The sequence below is a fragment of the Macrobrachium nipponense genome, chromosome 30 (genome assembly GCF_015104395.2).
Source record: "Macrobrachium nipponense isolate FS-2020 chromosome 30, ASM1510439v2, whole genome shotgun sequence".
In the NCBI taxonomy this organism is placed as follows: Eukaryota; Metazoa; Arthropoda; class Malacostraca; order Decapoda; family Palaemonidae; genus Macrobrachium; species Macrobrachium nipponense.
The window spans coordinates 6,096,237-6,118,136 of record NC_087218.1 but is presented as its reverse complement, the minus strand read 5'-3'; the positions used below and the strand labels follow the sequence as shown (position 1 = coordinate 6,118,136).

At 48.5% G+C, this 21,900-nt stretch overlaps 2 protein-coding genes across 2 annotated transcripts in view; both read right to left on the bottom strand.

Moving 5' to 3' along the window:
* LOC135201937 (crossover junction endonuclease MUS81-like) overlaps positions 1 to 21,900 on the bottom strand; it is a 203,486-nt gene that overhangs the window by 103,339 nt on the left and 78,247 nt on the right. The window lies entirely within an intron of this gene.
* LOC135201963 (crossover junction endonuclease MUS81-like) overlaps positions 10,502 to 21,900 on the bottom strand; it is a gene marked incomplete at its 5' end in the record, with an annotated part of 69,128 nt that continues 57,729 nt past the window's right edge. Inside the window, 3 exon segments of the mRNA XM_064231242.1 lie at positions 10,502 to 10,763; positions 18,484 to 18,695; positions 18,777 to 18,832. Of these exon segments, the coding sequence (XP_064087312.1) occupies positions 10,599 to 10,763; positions 18,484 to 18,695; positions 18,777 to 18,832 (433 nt within the window).

Below are 21,900 nucleotides of genomic sequence, written 5' to 3'. Positions count from 1 at the left end.
TATAGTTAGGAAAAATGCAATTTTCGACAAATTGTCATTTGGTCCGATACGTAATACAAACCATCGGTCATTTAAAACAATAGGAAGACTCACTTCTTGGTGGGAGGAATCTGAGTCTTTTGATGAACAGGACTGGTGTTCGTCCATCCCTGGAATGCCTCCCTGGTCGTAAGAGCGAGGGAGGATCCAAGCCTCTGTCCGATTGATCGGGGTGTGCACCGCAGGATCAATGGTCATACCTCTGGGCCGAGTACTAAGAGAGAGGCAAGCGTATCTCTTCGTACCAGCAAGCAAGAACTTGTTCCTGTTTGCAAGAGGCAACATAAAGGTATAGGTTTGTCTCAAGCTGGCATCCACTTCCTCCCCCACCTTGTTGGAGGAAGTGGTGGAATATATGCTCCTATCCCACTAGTGAAAGGGATAGGATGGGGCTCTGTTGAGTAGCTCACGCATCTCGTCCTTATCCAGCAGGGTGACGACCGTGTCCCTCTACCCACAGATAGAGGGGAAGAAAAAGATGGGAAGAGGAGCCAGTCACACTCTCATTCACTCATCCATTCTTATGGTCCACACAGGACTCGATGCTGTTCAGCCTGCGAGGGGTCTGGTTCGCTACACAACGTGTTGAGCAGCCACCACGGGTCCCCAAGGAAAAAGATCCAAGGACCTGTGGGCAATATCCCGAAGGTAGAAGGAGGTGCATGTGGGCTGGTTGGACCAGACCCCTGCCTTCAGTACCTGCGCCACAGAGAAGTTCTTGCGGACAAAGCAGCATCTCCTTCGCATCGAAGGTGGTGAAGTCCATTAGGGAGGGTGGGATTGTTGAACGACTCGAACCGATCGTCAGGGACCGAAGGGTTCTGAGTCTTCGCTACGAAGTTCGGTACGAATCGAGCGTCACGGATTCACATCCCCTGGATGCTTGACTTCGCAGGAGAAGTCATGCAGTTTCCTCAGAGGAAAAGAAGGGAATAGTCGCATGACCTATCCCTCTTCTCGACTTTCGGTGATGTCCAGTACCCATACTGGTCTGTCTGTTTGCCATGAAGAGTCTCGCATCTCCTATCCCCATGCACCGAAGTTCTCGGTAGTGGATAGGACACCGACACTCCATGGTGGGTGTCGATGGTATGGGTACTGTGACAAGCTATTAAGACGAAGTAATGATTGCTCTGTAACAACCGAACTAAGTCCACAGCGTAGTTCGTAACTGACTCGGGCGCTTTGACAGCTGCCGACTGACTGGTTCGGTATCGGAAGTGAGGCAAGTTGTCCAAGCATCCGAGTAAGTCACGTGACCTTCGACTTCCCTTTAAAAGAGTTATGCTGAGACCAAACAAATAATGTGTTTGTTTTTGTCCCAATGCCTGGAAAGACGAGGTGATGAATTCTCTTAAGGCATGTGCCCAACAGGCGAAAGTCAATTGCCTTCTAGAGACCGAGGTCCCTGAAGGCAAGACATTCTCATAGTTGTTGAATCTCAGCTAAGGAGAAACAACACTATGTGCCGTTGAAGACGAAGGTAGACATTGAATGCAACCTACGTCTTCACAGACGAATCGAGAGAAGGATTCTCAAGATTCATAACCTGTGCTTACAAATGACTGAAAACGCTAACCGCTATTTCAATGCTGTCCGGTGAGAATGTCCGGTGAGAAGTCGTAGTTGCAAATGAAAGCGGGGCGTTCTTCAGCAATGAAAACACAGGGGAGAGCCGCCTGAAGAACTTCTCATGGGCTGAACACATTTGGAAGTAGAGCTGTCAGGTCGGAGAGTAGGCGATGTCTTCTGACAGATCTGTTAATTCGGGGTGAACAATGAACAATTGTACACCTACGAATACGAGATATTTTGAAGACAAACTCAGATGTCTGCAAAATCATTCGCATTATCGCAGTGCGATGCAGCGGGAGACTAGTACAGACTTCTGTTAAGCCGTTGGGCGGTAAACAGAAATATGAAAGAGTCCAAGAGATATCTCTGTTGAAAATTCTCGCAATGTCGAAGGCGATGGAATCGAGCGTCACAGCAGTAGATGGTCCTTCATTATTGTGAGAATCCCCATTAATCAGAGACCTAAGTCCATGATTGTTGGGCAGAGATACGGTTCGGGAGTCAATCAAAGCAGGGGAGAGAGAGACATAAATGAACCGTGCATCTCGGAGGCCCAGCTGATACTAAGCTGCTATCAGGCAGTTTCAATACGCAGTATCTGAGCCTGAGCCCTTCACTGACTCGTCATCCTGAGTTGCCAGGTAATCCATTATTCCACGAAGGAATACGTTCGGCTAGAACCACCGAGTATAAAAGATATGCTCGAGCAATTATATTTAGGCGAAACGAATTCGGTAAATACAAAAGTTGAATTGGTGTTGTCGTGACAAAACCATAGATATATAAAATTGAAACTGGAAACTCTGGAAGGTTGCAGGCAACCCGAGTTGCAGTTCAATTAGAATACTCCTCGTCTAAGTCGCAATCCGTAGAGTAACTAGGATATGCGCCTACCCCTCGGACAATTCAACTGCTTAGCAGAATCATGTCGCGAGGTTAATATACTTAGTATATTTGTAGGTTCTGAACACGATCTCCATCCCTAAATTCTTTTCCTTCAAGGAAAACAAAAATAAGGATTGGAGATCGACCACCTTCGATCTCTATCAAAGAGAGTGAAGGAGAAGTCTTCCTCGAGGAAAGCTTCAATGGTGAACAGAATACCGAAGACGATAGTTCAAGCCAAACTGGATGTTCCCGTCCGTTCTTCTCTATTCCAGGTTGGTCGCCTACTGTGAGATACTCTTCTTCAGCAGCATTCTTCTTCCCAATGCTAGACATTCCAGGAATTCGAGGCATAGGCAAGGTTTCCCGCCGATTATCGTGTAACAATTATCGGGGATTCTCGTCTCGCTCACTTTGGACCGTGGTCTCGCCTAAGTGTTTGGAGATCGTAAAAAACCTCAAACACTCTAAATGCGCTAGAAATTCCGTAGAATTCTAAAGGATTCTGCGAAACCCCCACCGAATTCGTCAAACAGATATCGGCTGGTGGTCCTCTCGATTCCCGTAGAAATCGAGGATGGCAGGATCCCTCCTCAACGACAGGGACTTACGTCAGGTAGGACCCGAAGGTCCCCCCGGTAGCGCAGTCCCCAACGTGGGATCCTACAGAGAAATCTCTGTCGGATCCCTCCCATTTCCCTCGTAGCCGTAAGGAAAGAGGGAATGGAGGAGGAATTGGATACTCGCTCGCCTTACCCAGTGGGAACTAGCAGTTGGAGAAGAGTAGGAGCAGCCATCGCCGCAATCAGAGTCTGGGAAAATGTATCGTCAGGAGAAACGTTTTCCCGAGGAGGGTTACGAACTCTCACTGTAGGTAAGGGTCTTGCTGCCACTGTGAACGTCGTCTGGGTGGGGCTGATCGACACCTGACAGGAGAGAGCCGATACCGTCCTCTGACTCATTCCAGTCCTCGTCGAGGTCGAAACCTCTCAGGAGGACCGAAGGAGTATTTAAATACGGTGTCCGAAGACACATAGAAACGCCGCTGTCGCAGTAGAGGAGGTGGAAGTAGCTTGTTCGATCGGCCAGAACTGAGAGAGCCTTCTTGTCCGGAGACGAGAGACTGGTTCAAGACAGAATCGGCAAGCTCCGATCGCGCCAGACCCACTGTCGGTTTGGGTTTCCCTCTCGGGCCCCAAAACAAAACGACTCGAGCCGAGACGTGGGCTCTGCTGGTGGGATGCAACTGGGGAGCAATCCTTCCCCGAGGTCGTTGCGCTGACGAATCAGCGCCATAACCTCGACAAAGTTCCTCTGGATCTCGGAAGTCATAGCATCTTGCAGAGTAGGACCGTCAAGCCCCTCGAACAAGAGCATTCCGAGAACCTCCCCCTTAAGGAGGAGGAACTGCGATAGACCCCTCTCGGATTCCTCCTGCCACTTGCGCGTATGTCCTGGTCGGTCCGAAGATCGTACCTGGTACTTACGGCGTCGTGACGGGATCGTGCGGGGTATGCCCCTCACGATCACCCCCGCTGTGCCTCGCTCTTCCGAGGAAGTTGCAGGCACAGGAGAGTAAGACCATGACGCTCCTCTTTCGCTCGCTGGCAGAACCAGCGGGCTTGGAGGGTTGCAGGCGATCGCCAACTTGCAGGCCTAGTCGAGCCGTTTCCCAGGGAAATGGCTGGACCGAGAACAGCGGCCCCGATCTCGTGTGCAGAGGAGCTGCTGCTGGTCCCCCTTATCCGCCCGGTCCCTATGGGAGCGGCGGTCTGGAGACCTGCAGAGACCACTGTCGCGGTGATACTGGTGCGTGTCCCTCGCGGCGAGTCATACCGCTGGTACCAGCCGAGGCTGGCACCAATGATCGGGAGGGGGGAACCTCTTTCCCAGCCTCAGCTCGTGGCTGGTCAGACATTCACGTCTACCAGGGTTACCAGCTGGTCGCTGCGAGAGCGGCCGCTGGTCTGGCGAGAGTCACATGAGCGGCTCTCACCAGCTTCTGCTCCGTGCCACGTACTTGGCGCCGAGCGAACTCTGGCGCCAAAATTTGGCTATACGCTCTCCCGTGGGAGATCGTATACTCGGAAGTTCTCACGAACAAGAGACCGAGCCGGAACCTGGCGTAGCGGCAGCGCCGCAAACACCAGGTGAGGAAGTACCGGTGGTAGTCGGTACGCTCTGGTCCCCGTCTTCTTCCTTCCTTGCGGAAGGGGTGGAGACGGGCCTGTTCCCGAAAGAGCAGGAGGACCGGCAGAAGAAACCCCCCCGTCCCATGGGGAGTGGAACGAGCCCTTAGAAGTTCCCGAAGGAGCCTTCCTTAGGGGGGAAACCCGGGTTACCAGCTGGTCGCTGCAAGAGCGCCGCTGGCCTGGCGAGAGTCACCTGAGCGGCTCTCACCAGCCTTCTGCTCCGTGCCGCGTCTTGGCGCCGAAACTTGACTGCACGGTCTCCCGAGGGAGAACGTATACTTTGGGATCTCTCGCGAACGAGAGACTGAGCCGGAACTGGCGTAGCGGCATCCGCCGCTAGCACCAGGCGAGAAGTACCAGTGCTAACCGGTACTCCTCTGGTCCCCATCTATCTCTTCCTTACGGAAGGGGAGACGGGCCCCGCTCCCGAAGGAGCAGGAGGACCAGCAGAAGGACCCCCCGTCCCACCAGGGTGGGACGGGCCCTTAGAAGTTCCCGAAGGAGACTTCTAAGGGGGGAGGCAGCCTTCTTTTTCTTCTTGGCTTATGTGGCTTAGAAGTCGAAGGGGATGATGAAGACGATGACACCTTCCCTCTTCTTCCTCTTCGTCGTCAGCTCACACAGGACAGTCGTCAGGTCCTCCATCCAGGCCGGAGCCGGGGCTATTGCCGAAGCAAACACGGCCTGACTGCACCTGTCCGGAAGGACCTCGGGGACTGGGGAAGGCACCACGTGGGAGGACCAGCATGGACGGACGCCAGGAACCAGGAGCGACAGGAACAGCAACCAGCAATGGAACAGGCGCAGGAAACAGGAGCACAGGAACAGCAACCAGTCAGGGAGCGGGCAGGAAACGGCGGAGTGGTTGAAACAGAAGGGACAGCCAAGCCAGCGCAGGAACCACATCAGCGGTAGGTACGGCAGGCCCAGCCATTGCCTCGTAGAATCATCGGCAGCCAGCGGGAACCTGGGTACTGGCGGCCGGTCCCAGGGGCGAGCTGCTGGAACAGCGGAAGTCTGGGGCAGGCAACACGAAGAACACAGGCGGTGGCGGCATACCCCCCTCGTACGGTGGCGACCGGCCCTAGTAGCGGCAGACGGCATCACCGACACAGCATGGGGAGTGTAGACCAGGCGGGGGGGAGCAGCATAAGCGGCCGTGGAGGTAGTAGTGGAGACCGTCCCAGACCTCGCTAGACGCTGCAGCAGCCCGTGGATGCTAGGCACGCCCTGCCGCCGCAGTCGTCTCCCACGGATGTAGCACCTGCGGTAGCACAGATAGATTAGAAGAGGGTTCCCTCACGCATGGGGGAAGACATGCCCCACCCCAAACGCAAGGAAGACCCCAAATACAAAATACAACGAGGAAGCTGAGCGGGGGGCAGGAAAGAAGACGAAGAATCGGATACCAAGGGAGTCGCGGGAGAGCTTTCCGACGACTTCCTGGCAGACCTAAGCTTCCCCTACCCCCGCACAGACAGTGAAAACAGTAATATGAAAATGAAACAGAATACTGCACGTTGCGATTCACTTTCATAGCAACGTTTCAAAGGGGAATGTAAAAGATCAATTCCCGGGTAAGAGCGGAAACTTGATCCATAATAATATGATGCTATCATAAAATATATATGAAAATGAAACAGAATACTGCACTTGCGATTTCACTTTCACAGAAAATAATTCGTAAGGATCAATTCCCGGGTAGAGCGGAAATTGATCCAAATTAAAATTGATGCAAATAAATAAATGAAAATGAAAAGAATACTACAATTGCGAATCCACTTTCATTGCATTCTATCATACAAAATAGAGGCTCGTGCGAGCGCAATACGCTCTCGACAACGAACGCACAGGGCAAAAAATATAAAAATAAAAAGAGTACTTACATTTTCAATTACACACTTCGCCCAAAATACATGACTCGGCGCGAGCGCGCCCGCCCTCTGCACCGAGACACAATTCAAGGGTTCAATTCATGAAAAGAGAGGAATCGCCGCATCCCAGGGCGATCAGCTCCATGTGGTTCATAATTAGTAATGAAAATGAAAACACTGTACTTACAGTTTCATTTTCGAAGTCAAACAAACCATTAGTAGATAACAAAATATAAAACAAAGCATACGACGATGAGCGGGCAGAGAGCGATGACGAACACGTCCTTCACACCTGCGGCCGAAAGCAAAAGTGATTTGTTGCCGCGCGACTGTCGGACAAGCAGTTAACTACCGTTCTCCCCTTGTTCGAAGCTTACGACCGTTCCAGCTGCCGCTAGCTACTTCCTGTTAAAGGACCGATGATTTGTATTACGTATCGGAACAAACTTTATGTAACGGCTAATTTTAAATGGTGCAAGCATTTCGACAATCGCACGAAAAATAAAAAAAATTTCTGATTTTTCGGAAGAGTTACCAGCGCGGACGTAAGGAAAAATATATATATTTTTTTTTCATAAATTCACCATAAATCAAATATTGTGCTAGACTTGCAATTTGTTGCAAATTGAAGGAATAAATGATTGAAAATATTACTAAATATAAGAGTTTTAGCTTACAATTGCGTTTTTCGACCCATTTGCGGTAGAGTCAAAGTTGACCGAAGGTTGAAATTTTTTGCACATCGTTATTTATATGAAAATATTTCAAAACTGATAACACTACGCCATGGGTTGTTTTTGATTGTATTGTGCATGAATTGCGCACATTTCCATATATAAAACTTCATGTAACGCATTTTTAAATGGTGCAAACATTAGGACAATCGCACGAAAAAATTTTTTATCGGAAGAAGTTACTGTGCGGACGTAAGGAAAAAGTTTTTTCATAAATTCACCATAAATCAAAATATTGTGCTAGAGATGTCCAATTTGTTGCAAAATGAAGGCAAATTGATTGAATATTACTAGAATATAAGAGTTTTAGCTTACAATTGCATTTTTCAACCATTTTGGTAGTCAAGTTGACCGAAGGTTTGAAAGTTTTAAATTTGGCACATCGTTATTTATGAAAAATATTTCAAAACTGATAAAAAGCTACAATCATGAGTATTTTGTTCATGTATTCTACATGAAATTGCGCACATTTTCATATATAATACTCCATGTAACGAATAATTTAAAATGGTGCAAAAATATGTCAAAGTGACGAAATAATTTCTGAGAGTGTCGCTGATGTTTTTTAGTGCGATAAGAAAGAAATTCACGCTTGCGTGCCTGCGTAATGATTGTAAACAAAAAACAAAGAACCTTGATCCGTGAACTCCCCAGCTCCCCCAAGGCGCGATTCAAAAGTTTTCGGCTGGTAGGCCTATAAGTATTTTTCCGCGAATTTAAAAAAATTTTTTTTTTTGAGTTGATATATAATACGTCCAATCGGCATACGGAGACATTTTGACTTGACGTTTAATACGTCCAATCGCATACGAGACTTTTGACTTGAGTAATACTCCAATCGCGTAAGAGGGGTAAGAACAACTCGGGTGCCAAGGGCAGATTGTAGGGCCTTTAGTGTTACTTTTACCTGTATGTAGTAAAGTTGTTTGAGGGTTATGGAACTCTGGCGAGCAACCTGCTTTATGCAGCTAAATGGGAAATTTTGCCTTGTTTTGTCTTACCAGTGCTGAACCTCTAGGCTGATTAGAAGATGCCCATAACACCCTTTGGACATGCTTTTTCACTGTCTTGTCTGTCTCTTTGAGTGATTATCTGAGAGCTGTCTCAGAATGACCCTGGTGGCCCCTACCACCAGTAGTGTGGCATCCTGAGCTGCCTGACCTTGTTGAGGCATTGAGAGAACTCCTCCATGTCCCGCAGTAACAAGACAACCACAACTGTTTAGTTACTATCATTGTGGGGGTGCTTGTGCTTTATAGCTGGAGACAATTCAGCATCTCTTTTAAGAGACAGGCTTTTGGTGTTATCAGATGGGTGACATTCTGGCTTAAGAGATACTGTATGACTATTGTCTAACATGGTCTCACCCAGGTGATGTAGTACTAGTCCTGTGGGAGGCAATTGACAAAGAAGTTAGCATTGGTGAAGAAAGTAGTCAGGTTGCATGGTTTCTTCTACTTGATGTGGCACTTGGATGGATGGATGTTCCTCCCATTCTTGTTTCTTCCTGAGTTTGTGGCAAAAAATCAGAACCTGTCAGTTCCTGATGAGTGATACGAGTCTTTCTTGACCCCATTCCTTCAAGATGAAATGCAATTTTTGTTTCCCATGGAAGTTTTATGGTACTACCTGTGGAGGACTCAATTTCTCAGGCCTGAGTGTTGACAGCTGTTAAGTTAACTATAAGGCACAAGAAGGAAATATCCAACAACACCCTCATGTTCTGGCTTCAGGAGGCCATCAAGCAGGCATAGGATCAAGGGTTCAGCCTTATATCCCAGGAAAGGGTGCGCAAAATCAAGAATATTGTTTTGCTCGTAGTGTTAAAGATAACTTCTCAATATCACAGGTTTTAAGGGCAAGTGTTTGATGTTGTCAAACCTCCTTTACTACTTTGTACCTATGGGACGTTGTTCATAAGTTCATGGATACTTTCTCCTTAGGACCAGTGGTGGCAGCTCAACATCTGCTAGGGACATTGTATGTTTGTATGGCGTTTTCACGTTGTATGAAACCAGTGGTTATTCAGCAATGGCCAACAGCTTTACGTGACTTCCAAACCACCTCAAGAGTGAACTTTTATCACCAGAAATACATTTCTCTAACCCCTCTGTGGAATGCCTGAGAATCTAACTCGCAGCCACCGAGGTGGCAGGCCATGACCATACCGACCACGTCACTGAGGCACTCCGCTAAAACAGAACAGTATCTTGCCTGAGGTTTATGGTGTTGAAAGGTTTGATGAGTTAAAAAATGGTTAGCATTATCTTCCCCTTGTCTTTTTTGCTATCCAGTAGCCATGTAGTACTTGGTTTGGCCATTTGTAGGTTAGTTACATAATAGTTTCCAATCCGTAGAGAAGTGGTTCTCAAACTTTTTTGTGAGCAACTCTATTTGGAACATGTCAATCCTTAGCTACCCTGAGTAAAGTAAAGAGTTAGACAATGCACAGTGATATATACACTAGTATTTTGGAAAAAAATACTGTGTACAGCTTTTCATTCATTAATCTAAACTAGTGGAATCCATGGCACCATTAGGTTGGGCCCAGGAGGAAGGGGAGGATGAACATACATTACGTAAGTAATTTTATGGTTAAAAGACGAATGCAAGAAAGTAACTGAAATACACTGTAAGCGTGATCATTTTCCTGTCCCTGCAACCCATCAAAATTGATCTCACAACCCATAGTTTGAGAACCACTGTCCTAGAGTTTTTTTCAATTGGTAGAGCATATCAGGGACTCTGCAACCTCAACTTGTACTGTTTCATAAACCCACTTTAACGAACTCTGCCTTTGTCCCTATTGCCAAAAGAAAAGTGATGCTTGATGGAAAGTTTTAATTATGTACCAACTTTTGTCAAGGTATTTATAAAGAAGACTTTGGGTTTGCATGTCTAGAAAAAATGTAAAATATCTTTAAAAATTTGCAATACTTTTGTTATATTTAGGTCTGTTATGACAATTAGTTAAAAATTAACCAGGCAAGTCAAAAACAAAAAATTTTAAATACTTTAATTTAGCATAATACAAGGTCATCATTTCACTTCATGCTTGTGTATTATAAGAGATTTGTAAAATTTGTACCAAATTTTTAAATAAAATTAAAAACCCTAGATTATAAGGTGTCCTTCAATAGATAATTAAAATATCCTAAATAAAAATTACCCTAGATTATAGGTGTCCTTCATTTTGTTAGATATTAATAAAATATTCATAGTGTTTGTAGAGACAACACAAACACACAAGTACTTTGTTTTTTAGCAGCCAAAATATGCTAAAATATGTAAGTTACTGACTACTGAAGCATCAGATTAGTATACAACTTAGCTACATGCATACTCAGAGCTGGACCAAAATTTCTTCCTGCTTTCCCACATTTTACGGAGGTCAGCATGTTTTCACTTTCCACAGGATTTACAAGACTTTCATATGCTGACATTAAGGCAGCAGGGGTTTCATACTGAAAAGAGATAATTCAACACTATAATTACACAACAATAACTAAGACAACCCTGTAAATAAGTCCACTGCTGATTTAAAAAAATGTTTCAAGCACAAAAATAGTAAAATACTGGAAATGGCAGCACTAGGTAAATTTTCAAATCCTGACACTACTGGGGCAAGCTACCATAACACATCTTCAACGAAATACATGCATAATAAAGTTACTTGGGCAAGCTACCATAAACACATCTTCAACTGAAATACATGCATAATAACTAAGTTTTTTAACCATACCAATGAATAAATTTTCTAGTCTTGTAGGGCTGGCAAAAATAACAATTTGTCGAAATTTTATTTTTCCTAACTATACAAACCTGAGGTCCTTTAACAATAGGAAGGTACTTAGTGGCAGCTGAACCGGTCCGGTTGTAAGCTTTGAACAAGAGGGTTCGGTAGTTAACTACTCGTGCCGGCAGTTGGCGGTCAGCTCAACTGCGAGGAGAGGAGTCACTTTGCTTTAGGGCCCAGGAAACACAGAGTGAGAGGTGGCATGAGGTGGGACTATATGTAAAGGACCTCAGGAAGTTTGTATAGTTAGGAAAAAATACAATTTCAGACAAATTGTTATTTGTTCCGATATGTATACAAACCCTCGGTCCTTTAACAATAGGAAGGACTCACTTCTGGTCGGTGGAATCCGAGTCTTATGAACAGACTGGTATTCGTCCCTACCTTGGGTTCCCTCCCTGGTCATAAGAGCAGAGGGAGGGATCCTAGCCTCTGCCCAGCTGATCGGGGTGTGCACCCGCAGGATCAGTGGTCAGACTTCTGGACCAATTTTATAAGATGGAGGCAAGCGTACCTCTTATAAATAGCAAAAGGCAAGAACTAGTTCCTACTTCAAGAGCCAAAATGAAGTCATGGGTTTATCTCTTGTTGGCTTCCACTCCCCCCCCCCCCCACCCCCCCCCCCCTTGTTGGGGAGTGGTGGATAAACACTCCTATCCCTACTGAAAGGGATAGGATGGAGCTCAGTTGTGTAGCTTACCTGCATCGGCCTCCTGTTCAGCGTAGTGACGACTGCGGCCCTCTGCCCACAGGTAGAGAAGAACGAAGGAGGAAGAGAACCCAGTCTCACACTCTTTCACTCGTCCATTCATGCAGTCACAAGGATATGATGCTGTTCTGTCCGCTCGGGTGCTGGGTAGACTACACAACTTGTTGAGCAGCCACCACGGGTCCCAAGGAAAAATTGTCCAAGGACCTGTGTGTAATATCCCGAAGGTAGAATGAAGTGAAGGTGGTCTGGTTGGCCCAAACCCCTGCCTTCAGAACCTGTGCCAGGGAGAAATTGGACCAATACCTCTGACTTGTGGGCTTTCAAGAAGGGTACGGGTGTCGTCACTACCAAGCGTGTAGTACGCCCTCCTGATCACCTCGCGCAGCCAGAAAGAAAGTGTTCTTGGAAACTTCTTTCTTGGTAACCCTGGTGCTAACGAAGAGGCGTTGACACTCAGGCCTGAGGTGTCGAGTTCTCTTCAGATAGTGCCGTAGCGCCCTCACAGGACAAAGCACCATCTCATCCACATCATTATCGGTGAAATCCTTTAGGGAGGGGATCGTGAAAGACTCTAACCGGTCGTCAGGGACCGAAGGATTCTGAGTCTTTGCTACGAAGTTTGGGACAAAATAGAGCGTCACGGACCCCCATCCCCTGGAATGCTTGACGTCAAAGGAAAGACCATGAAGTTCCCCTCACTCTCTCTGCCAATACAGGGCCAGCAGGAAGAGGGTCTTGATGGTCAGATCCTTGTCTGACGACTCTCGAAGTGGCTCGAAGGGTCTGCGAGTCAAACTCCTAAGGACAAGAGTCACATCCCACCCCAGGGGCCTGAGTTCCCTGGGTGGGCAAGACCTCTCGAAACTCTTCATCAGGAGGGAGATCTCGAAAAAAGAGGAGATATCCACACCTCGCAGTTTAAGGACTAGGGCCAGGGCGGCTCTATATCCTTTCAACTGCGGAGATGGAGAGGAGCTTCTCTCAGCGAAGGAAGACGAGGAAATCCGCTACCTGCTGAAGAGTGGCTCTGAGAGGAGCCACCACGAAGACGGACCACTTCCCCTGGTAGACAGCTGCAGAGGACTGTCTGAGGTATCCAGCCATCTCTGTTGCTGCACTGTGAGAAAAAGCCTCTCGCTCGCAAGAGATGGTGGATAACAGCCAGCCATGAAGACACACGGACTCGACGGACTGGTGGTATCGTTCTACGTGTGGCTGGCACAGGAGGTTGTGCCAGGGGGGAATCTCTCTCGGCACTTCGGCAAGGAGAGCCAGCAGGTCCGGGTACCAACTATTTGGGTGCCACCAGGATCATCCGAAGGTTCACGGTGATCAGCGCCCTGCTGATCACTTTGCGAATCAGACAGAATGGGGAAAGGCGTTAACGATAAGGTTGTCCCACGGATGTTGAAGAGCGTCCTCTGCAGCTGCCCATGGGTCCGGCACAACCGAGTAGAAAACCTGGAGTTTTCTGTTGTGCCGGGTGGCGAACAGATCCACGACTGGACGCCCCCACAGGTTGAAGAGCCTTTCCGCCATGTCTGGATGAAGGGACCATTCGGTTCCTATCACCTGATCCTGACGGCTGAGCTTGTCGGCTACCACATTCCTCTTGCCTGGAATGTAGCGGGCCGACAACTCTACTGAGTGTGCCACGGCCCACTCGTGCACCTGCAACGTCAACTGGTGCAGCGGGAGGGACACTAGGCCCCCTGCTTGTTGATGCACGCCACTACAGTGGTGTGTCGCTCATCGACACCACCGTGTCCCACCAGATGGTCCCGAACTCTTGGAGAGCAAGGAACGCTGCCTTGAGCTCCAGGACGTTGATGTGAAGGTGCTTGTCACGATGGTCCCACACACCTGCAGTCAGCAACTCTCCAGGTGTGCAAAGAGGTACTCCTTACTAGGTTCCCGTCATCCAGCCACCAGGCTAGGTCCTGCCTCGCCTCCTCCGTGAGGACACGGGGAAGAAGGACGGTCTCTTGCCTGTGACCAACACTCCTTTAGTCTCCACTGAAGAGACCGCAGGTGAAGACGCTCGTGAGGGACTAGCTTCTCAAGAGACGGACAGGTGACCGATCACGACCTGGCCACTGCTGAGCGTTGCTCCTGTAGAGACAGGAACTGTCTTGCTGCCTCCCTGAACCTGCTGATCCACGAATCTGCGGGGAAGACTCGCCCTGCTACCGTGTCGATCAGCATGCCCAGGTACTTCATCCTCTGCTTGGGCTCAGAGGTCTGACTCTCATAATTCACTAAGATCCCCAGATCGTGGCAGAATTCGAAGAGTCGATCTCTGTCCTGTAGCAACTGCAAGCGGGAGATCGCCAGGACTAACCAATCGTCGAGATACCTCATTAGACGTATCCGTACCGAGTGGGCCCAAGCCGACAGCAGAGTGACACTTGCGTGAACACCTGTGGGGCGGTTGAGAGACCGAAACAAAGTGCCCTGAATTGGTACACCGTCCCGTCAAGGATGAAGCGGAGGTATCTTCCTGGAGGACTGATGGAAGGGTATCTGGAAATACGTGTCCTTCAGATCCACCGAAAGCATGAAGTCGTTCTCCCTGATGGAATCGAGCACTGAACGTGCTGTTTCCATCATGAACCGAGTCTGGCGAACGAATCGGTTTCAAGGGAGAGAGATCTATCACCGGGCGCAGCCCCCCGAGGACTTCTCCGCCAGGAAAAGTAGACTGTAGAAGCCGGCGACTGATCCCATACGATCTCCACAGCATGTTTGCTCAGCATAGCTTCTACTTCCTGGCAAAGCGTCACGTCCTTGGTTGAGCCAGGAACATAGGTTTTTAGATGGACCGGGTTGAGGTGAGGGGTGGCCAAGACTCGAAGGGTAGTAAATATCCCTCCCTAAGGACTTCACTATCCAGGTCTCCGCTCCGTAGCGCTGCCATGTTGCCCAATGGCTCGCCAGGCAACGCCCCCCCCCCCCCCAACCTTCGGCAGCAGGTGAGGGGGAATGCCGTTCCCTAGCGTTTCCCTCCTCTCTTCGACTTCTTCCCAGATCCTCCTCGAGATATGGACTGGGAGGAGGGCTGGTTGCAGTCACTCCTTACACAGAAGTTCAAAGGCAGAGTCTTTCCTCTCGGCTTCGATGAGGCGATCGTCTTGGCTGCAGAGGAGCGCTAGCTAAACTTTTGGGCTTAGCCGCAGTCGTCCGAGGTTGCCCAGCCACTGCCTGGTGGATGAGACGGTCACTGTCGTCAGTGCGCCGTTGTTCCACAGCAGCGTCCACCATCTCTCTGGGGAAGAGAGAGAAGGAAACTCCGCACCGGTACGTTGCGAAGACCGAGGGCCGCCTCACGCCCAGCCGCCTGGTCACTCGGGTGAGAACAGCGTCTCTACACCGCAGAACAGGTTGGCCCACAGGTTTAGCCGTCTAGTGGGCCAGGTAGGAGATGGCCCTACCTCCAGACTGGCAGTGTCACAAAAGCCAGGTCCCCCCCTTCAGGAGTGATGTTCCCCAAGGAGGCCTGCAGCTTTTGACACTGTGAGGGACCACAGGTTGATCCAGGAGACTGCTTGGAATGCTGCCATTGCAGTAGATTCCAAGGCAAGTGACTCTTGTTGCGAGAACCAGAGGTCTCCGACAGGAGCTGCTGCAGACACCCCGTAGCTAGCTCCGGGTTAACCTATTTGGGTGGCAGAGGGGTCCTCTGAAGGCACGCAGAAGTGCCTCTGTTGCGGTAGAGGTGGGGGAAGGAGCTTGGAAGACCTACCGGACCGAAGCGAACCTTCCTGTCCGAAGTCAAGAGCGTCCACCTGGCTCAGTACGCTGTCAGCCAAGGCCGATCGCGGCAGACCCACACCGTCGCCCTGGGTTCCTTTTTGGGTCCCCAGAACAACTCCAAACCCGATGTGAGCTCGTAAGGTGGGAGCGGCGATCCTTCCCAGAGGTCGTTGTGCTGACGAATCAGCGCAATAACCTCGCGAACGACCTCTTGATCTCTGGAGTGACTGCATCCTGCGGAGATGGACCATCAAGCCCGTCCAGCGAGAATGCCTCTCGAGACCCTCCTCCTTCCACAGGAGGAACCACAACAGTCCCTCCTGCCACTTGCGCATGCGATCTGGTCGGCCCTAGACCGTGCCAGGTTCGTAGGGTGTCGTGGTGGGATCACGAGGGGCGCGCGATCGCCTCGCTCTTCCTGGTGAAGCCCTCGAGGAAGTTGAAGGGATAGGAGGAAGACCTGAAGCTCCCCCCGCACCCACCGGCTGAACCGGTGTGCTGAAGGGCTGCAGGCGATCACCCACGGTGGCGATCGAGCTGCAGGCCTGGTCAAGCGGCTGGACCGAGAACAGCGACGACGGTCCCGAGCGTCAGAGGAGCTGCTGCTGGTCCCCCTCTCTGCCCGGTCCTGGTAGGAGCGGCGGTCAGGGGGGGACCTGCAGAGTCTGCTGTCGCGGTGGGTGGGAGCGAGGCCTGTCCTCACGGCGCCTCACGCGCTTGGACCAGCCGAGACTGGTTCAGGCGACCGAGGGGACCGCTTCCTCTCCTAAGCCCGCGACCAGTCTGGGACCGTCGCGTCAACCCTGGGTACCAGCATATCGCCGCGAGAGCTATCGCTAGTCTGGTGGCGACTCCCGCCAGTCTTCCGCTCCGTGCCTGGATCCTAGCACCGAGTGGACTCAGTTGCCTGGGTCTTGGCTGTACGGTTTACCCGCAGGTGACTGTACACTCGGTAACTCTCGTGAACGAGAGGCCGAGACGGTACCTGGCGCTGAGGCAGAACCTCTGGCGCCAGGCGAGAAGGTACCGGTGTTTAGCCGGCGCTCCTCCGGTCCCCGTCTTCTTCTTCCTTGCGGAAGGAACAGGAGGAACGGCAGAAGTCCCAACTGTCCCACCGGAGTGGGACGGACCCTTAGAAGTCTCAGGACGAGCCTTCTTAAGGGGGGAGGAGGCAACCTTCTTCTTCTTCGGCTGTGGAGCCTTAGAAATTGAAGGCGAAGCAGCGGCAGACGACGACACCTTCCTCTTCTTCTTCTTCTTCGTCAACTTCCTCAGGACCACCGTCAGGTCCTTCCCTCCATGGACGGAGCCGGGGCAGTTGCCGAAGAAACAGGCCCGACTGCACCTGTCCATGAGGGACCTGGGGTGAGGGGCAGCAACACCACAGGCAGGAACGACGGTGACAGGAAATGGTACCGGCACTGGAGTGGCAGCATACTCAGGAACAGGAGGCGGGGCAGAACCAGCGCATCCTCTGCACAGGAGGCAGGTCCAGGGGAGAGCTCTTGGGACACCGGAAGTTCGGGGCTGCAGCAAGAGCGACAAAACCAGGTGGTGGCGTCACAGCTGGCATCATAACCTCCGGCAGCGGCGCCTGCACAGCAGCTGTTGGGGTCACCGTGGCTACGTGCTTGGGTGTAACACCAGGTGCGGAGGAGCAGCGTAGCAGGCGTGGACACCATCGTGGTAGTCGTGGTGGTCGGGCTGTGTGTTACCGGCATGGCCCCTCTCGCCAGGTGACTCAGCAGCCCCTGAACCGTCGGTCCCTCGAAGCCCCAGCGAGTACCAGGCCCGTCAAGAGATCAGGCCCGTCAGAGATCATCCCCCGTGGCAAGCAGATCTGAGGAAGGAAAAGTCGGGTGAGTTAGTGGGGGGGTCTCCCCTCGCCTGGGGAGGGGGGGGGACAGTTCCCACCCCGAGCGAACGAAGGACCCCGAGTACAACTGAATGTCGGGGTATCTCGCCCCCCCTCCACACACTACTGATCGAGAGAGGAGGAGCGAGAAACCTCCCCCAAAGGGAAAGGAACTATACGAGGGAGCTGAGATGGAGGGAGAAAAGAAGGTGTGTCCGTAACCAAGGGCGTAGCCGGAGAACCCTCCGACGACTCCTTGGCCGGCTTACGCGGCTTTTTCCTCCCCCCATAGCGCTCCCACTGCTCCTCCGACCAAAAAACACATGCATCACGTCTCGGTGCAAGAGCATTCCCGCCCTCTAGACCGAGTACAAAACTCATGAGGGTCAACCTCAACAGATGATCAAAAGGCCCCACACTTACGGCCCTCCACACCAGGGCACAATCTGCGGCTGATGGGGGGGCGCGGGAGTCTCTCAGAAATCACAAAATTCACTGTATTGTATACAAAAACACACACGTACTTATGTATATCCTTGCACAAATACACACAGTAAAAGGGACAAATACACACAGTAAAAGGGAAAGAAAAAAAAGCCCTCATGCAGTGAAGCAAACAAAGCATACGACAAGAAGTGGGCAGAGAGGCGAGCAACAGCTACGCGGCTGAAAGCAAAGTGACTCCTCTCCTTGCAGTCGAGCTGACCGCCAACTGACGGACAAGTAGTTAACTACCGAAGCCCCTTGTTCGAAGCTTACGACCGGTTCAGCTGTCGCTAAGTACCTTCCTATTGTTAAAGGACCAAGGGTTTGTATACGTATCGGAACAAACTTTTTTTTTTTTTTTTTTTTAAGGTCTTAGTTTCAAGAAATACGACAGCTACACAGAAAGTGACCAGAGGAAACAGATTCAAAGGAAAAGGCAGAAAATAATGCTGTTGCTAAGATCTTTTTGCCTACAGTCCACTTGTTAATTGGATAGTAGGCATTACTCCTCAGAAACACATTACAAACACACATACTACTGAAGTATCTAGATATGAAAATACTTAAAAAAAAAAAACCTACCTTATCTACAAGTGCTTTAGCTTTATCCACACTTAGTCCATAAAGCTGCAGTAAATGTTTAACAAACATCTCTTTCACTGATAATTGGTGATTCTTCATTGATGCCACATTGAAATCTTTAAAAGGTACTAATGCTGTCTCAACAATCTCACCATTTGAAAAACTTTTCTCTGTGTGTAACTCTTCTAATCGTACATCTTCAAATTTTTTCCCTGCAAAAGTAAAGTTATATGATCATAAATAAAATCCTATAATGTCATTTAAATGTTCACACAAAGGACTACTCTACTAACAATCAACTGCACTCTGTATTTCGATCCAAATTTTTGCATTTTCTTTATTATTACTCCTGTAATTTACATTTAAATGAATATTTCTCAAACATACTTAATGTATAGCAATTTACAGCTTGAAGAGGAGCTGTAGCCTAAACTATCAAATATAGCATTGAAGGCTGACTTCCTGTCTTGCTTGTAGATGTAGAGCAGAAAGACGATAGGTTCAATATAAATGTGTACCGCACAGTGACTGATGTGGGTATGTACCTTACCACCCTGGCTCCTTACTAACAATGGCTTGACAGCAGTCAAATAATAAGTTGAATAAAAAAGTTTAATATGTATGCCTGCCCCCAAGTGATGTCTGCCTCAACAGGAAACATTATATTAATGAGCTGAATATCATTGCAGTTTAAGGATGAGGACAAGACCATGAAAGGAAAATGACCAACAACGCCATGCCTATAAATCCAAATGATAGTGTCTCCTTGCCAGAATACTGCTGCCCAAACCAGGTCAACACCCTCATATTGCAGAACTGCACCACCCTCTTATAAAGATGTGGGAGTCCAACAAACAGTATGAGTTACAAATTTGGATGTACTGAAGGGAAACTTTAAGCTCAGCAATTACTTCATATAAAACACACTACCACTACACAGACAATTACAAGCTCACTACAGCCAATGGGCTATGTTCCAGCAGTACGTGTGTGGATGCCACATCCAAAATCTGAAGCTGGAGATCATACATAGAGAAGCCTGGTTCCACAGACTGGAAATAGAAGCTGTAAGTACAAATGAGCAATGGCCTGCATTAAATATACAAAGTAACAACTTCATCCTCTCTCTCTAAGAAAACCACAAGACTTCTACAGGAATCCAAAGGGACAAACAAGTGACAGAACACTCCCGAATGCAACTGAACTATAAAAAGATAATCCACAAATAATGGTCTTGACTTGAACAAAAAATTATAGATAGATAGATAGATATACATAGATATATATATATATATATATATATATATATATATATATATATATATATATATATATATATATATATATATATATACATACATACAGTGGACCCCGTATTTGCGTTCTCCAGATTCGTGGACTCACGCATTCGCGGATTTCTCTTGGGAATGTTTCCCCGCATTTTTTCGCGGAAAATTCGCGCATTCGTGGTATTTTTCTATGATAAATTTGATATTGTTATGATACAATAAAGTTTCATACATACTTACTGGCAGATATATACTTAGCTATAGACTCTGTCGTCCCCGACAGAAATTCAAATTTCGCGGCACTCGCTACAGGTAGGTCAGGTGATCTACTGCCCTGCCCTGGGTGGCAGGACTAGGAACCATTCCCGTTTTCTATCAGATTTTCTCCTCTTCCACCTGTTTCCTGCGGGGAGGCTGGGGTGGGCCATTAATCGTATATATCTGCCAGGTAAGTATGTATGAAACTTTATTGTATCAAAACAATATAATTTTTCATAACTTCAACTTCCCTGTCAGATATATACTTAGCTGATTGGCACCCTTTGGTGGAGGGTAAGAGACAGCTAACTACTGAAATAGACAGGTAAACAACATATGTTGTAGGTATTTATAGACCTTGGTTCCTACCTGATTAGGCGGAAGACTTCGTGGCTACTGCCTAGGAGTCTGCTTCGCCTCAAGAGCCTTAGCGAGTATTTGATCTGTGGCCAAGAGTTCTTGTGGGTCTGTCGATGGGGTCTTATCCACTTACTCGGCAGAGCCTGACTGGCATTTGTCAATGGGTGCTAATCCACTAACATGACAACACGCTTTATTTAAGGAGCACACAACCGATCCCGATCTCACCCGATCCTAACACCTGTTGTTTAGTTCTAAGATTGTCAAGAGTTATCCCCCAAACTCCTCACAAACAACCAATAACTTGAATCACACAGTCAAGACACACACATTAAAGTACAAAAAAAAAAAAAAAAAAAAAAAAAAAAAAAAAAAAAAAAAAAAAAAAAAAAAAAAAAAAAAAAAAAAATTTGTACCCCTCTATTAGTCAGATACAACCCGAGTTCCTTACTGAGCAAAAGTGACGGCCGCCTGTGCGACATCTAACACTCTTTCCAGCAGGAAGTCAAGAACATATCCAACAAGAGGGTTACGCACGTATAATAAAATTAAGGATCGGTGCTTGCTCCAATACCCAGGACCGTATCCGCTGACACAAACAGACCTAGAGAAAAGCATTTCTCGTAAGTTACCCGAACGTCTTTCAAGGAATGAGATGCAAAAACTGAATTGCATCTCCAATATGTCGCTTCCAAGATATTCTTTAGAGACATATTTCTTTGAAAAGCAAGTGACATCGCGACTGCTCTAACTTCGTGAGCTTTTACTCTCAAAAGTTTAAAGGAGTCATCTGGGCAGTTATTTTGCGCCTCCGTTATAACGCTTCTAACAAAGAAGGCCAAGGCATTTTTTGACATAGGTCTTTTCGGGTCTTTTACAGAGCACCATAGACCTTGTTGAGAACCCCCCATCTGCTTCTTTCTATCTAGATAGAATTTTAGTGCTCTGACCGGGCAAAGGGACCTTTCTGCCTCCCTACCTACTAGGTTAGCCAGGCCCTTTACTTCGAAGCTCCTGGGCCAGGGCTTTGAAGGATTCTCGTTCTTCGCTAGAAACAGAGTCTGAAACAAACAGATGGCAGAGTCTCCTTTAAAACCCACAAGAGACTCTAAGGCGTGCAGTTCACTAATTCTTTTCGCCGTAGCGAGAGACAACAGAAACAAACACTTTCTTGCAATGTCTCCAAAGGAGGCCAGATGAGGAGGTTCGAACTTTTCCGAAGTCAGGAATCTTAGGACTACGTCCAGATTCCAGCTCGGAGCTCTTGGTTCTCCTGACTTTGAAGTCTCGAACGACCGAATTAGATCGTGCAGATCCTTATTGTCAGCCAATTCTAGGCCTCTATTCCTGAATACGGCTGAAAGCATACTTCTGTATCCCTTTATGGTGGAAACAGAAAGGTGAGATTTCTCTTTCAGGAAAAGAAGGAAATCGGCAATTTCGGTCACAGAGGTATTGGAGGAGGACAGCTTCTTCGACCTACACCATCTTCTGAACACCTCCCACTTCG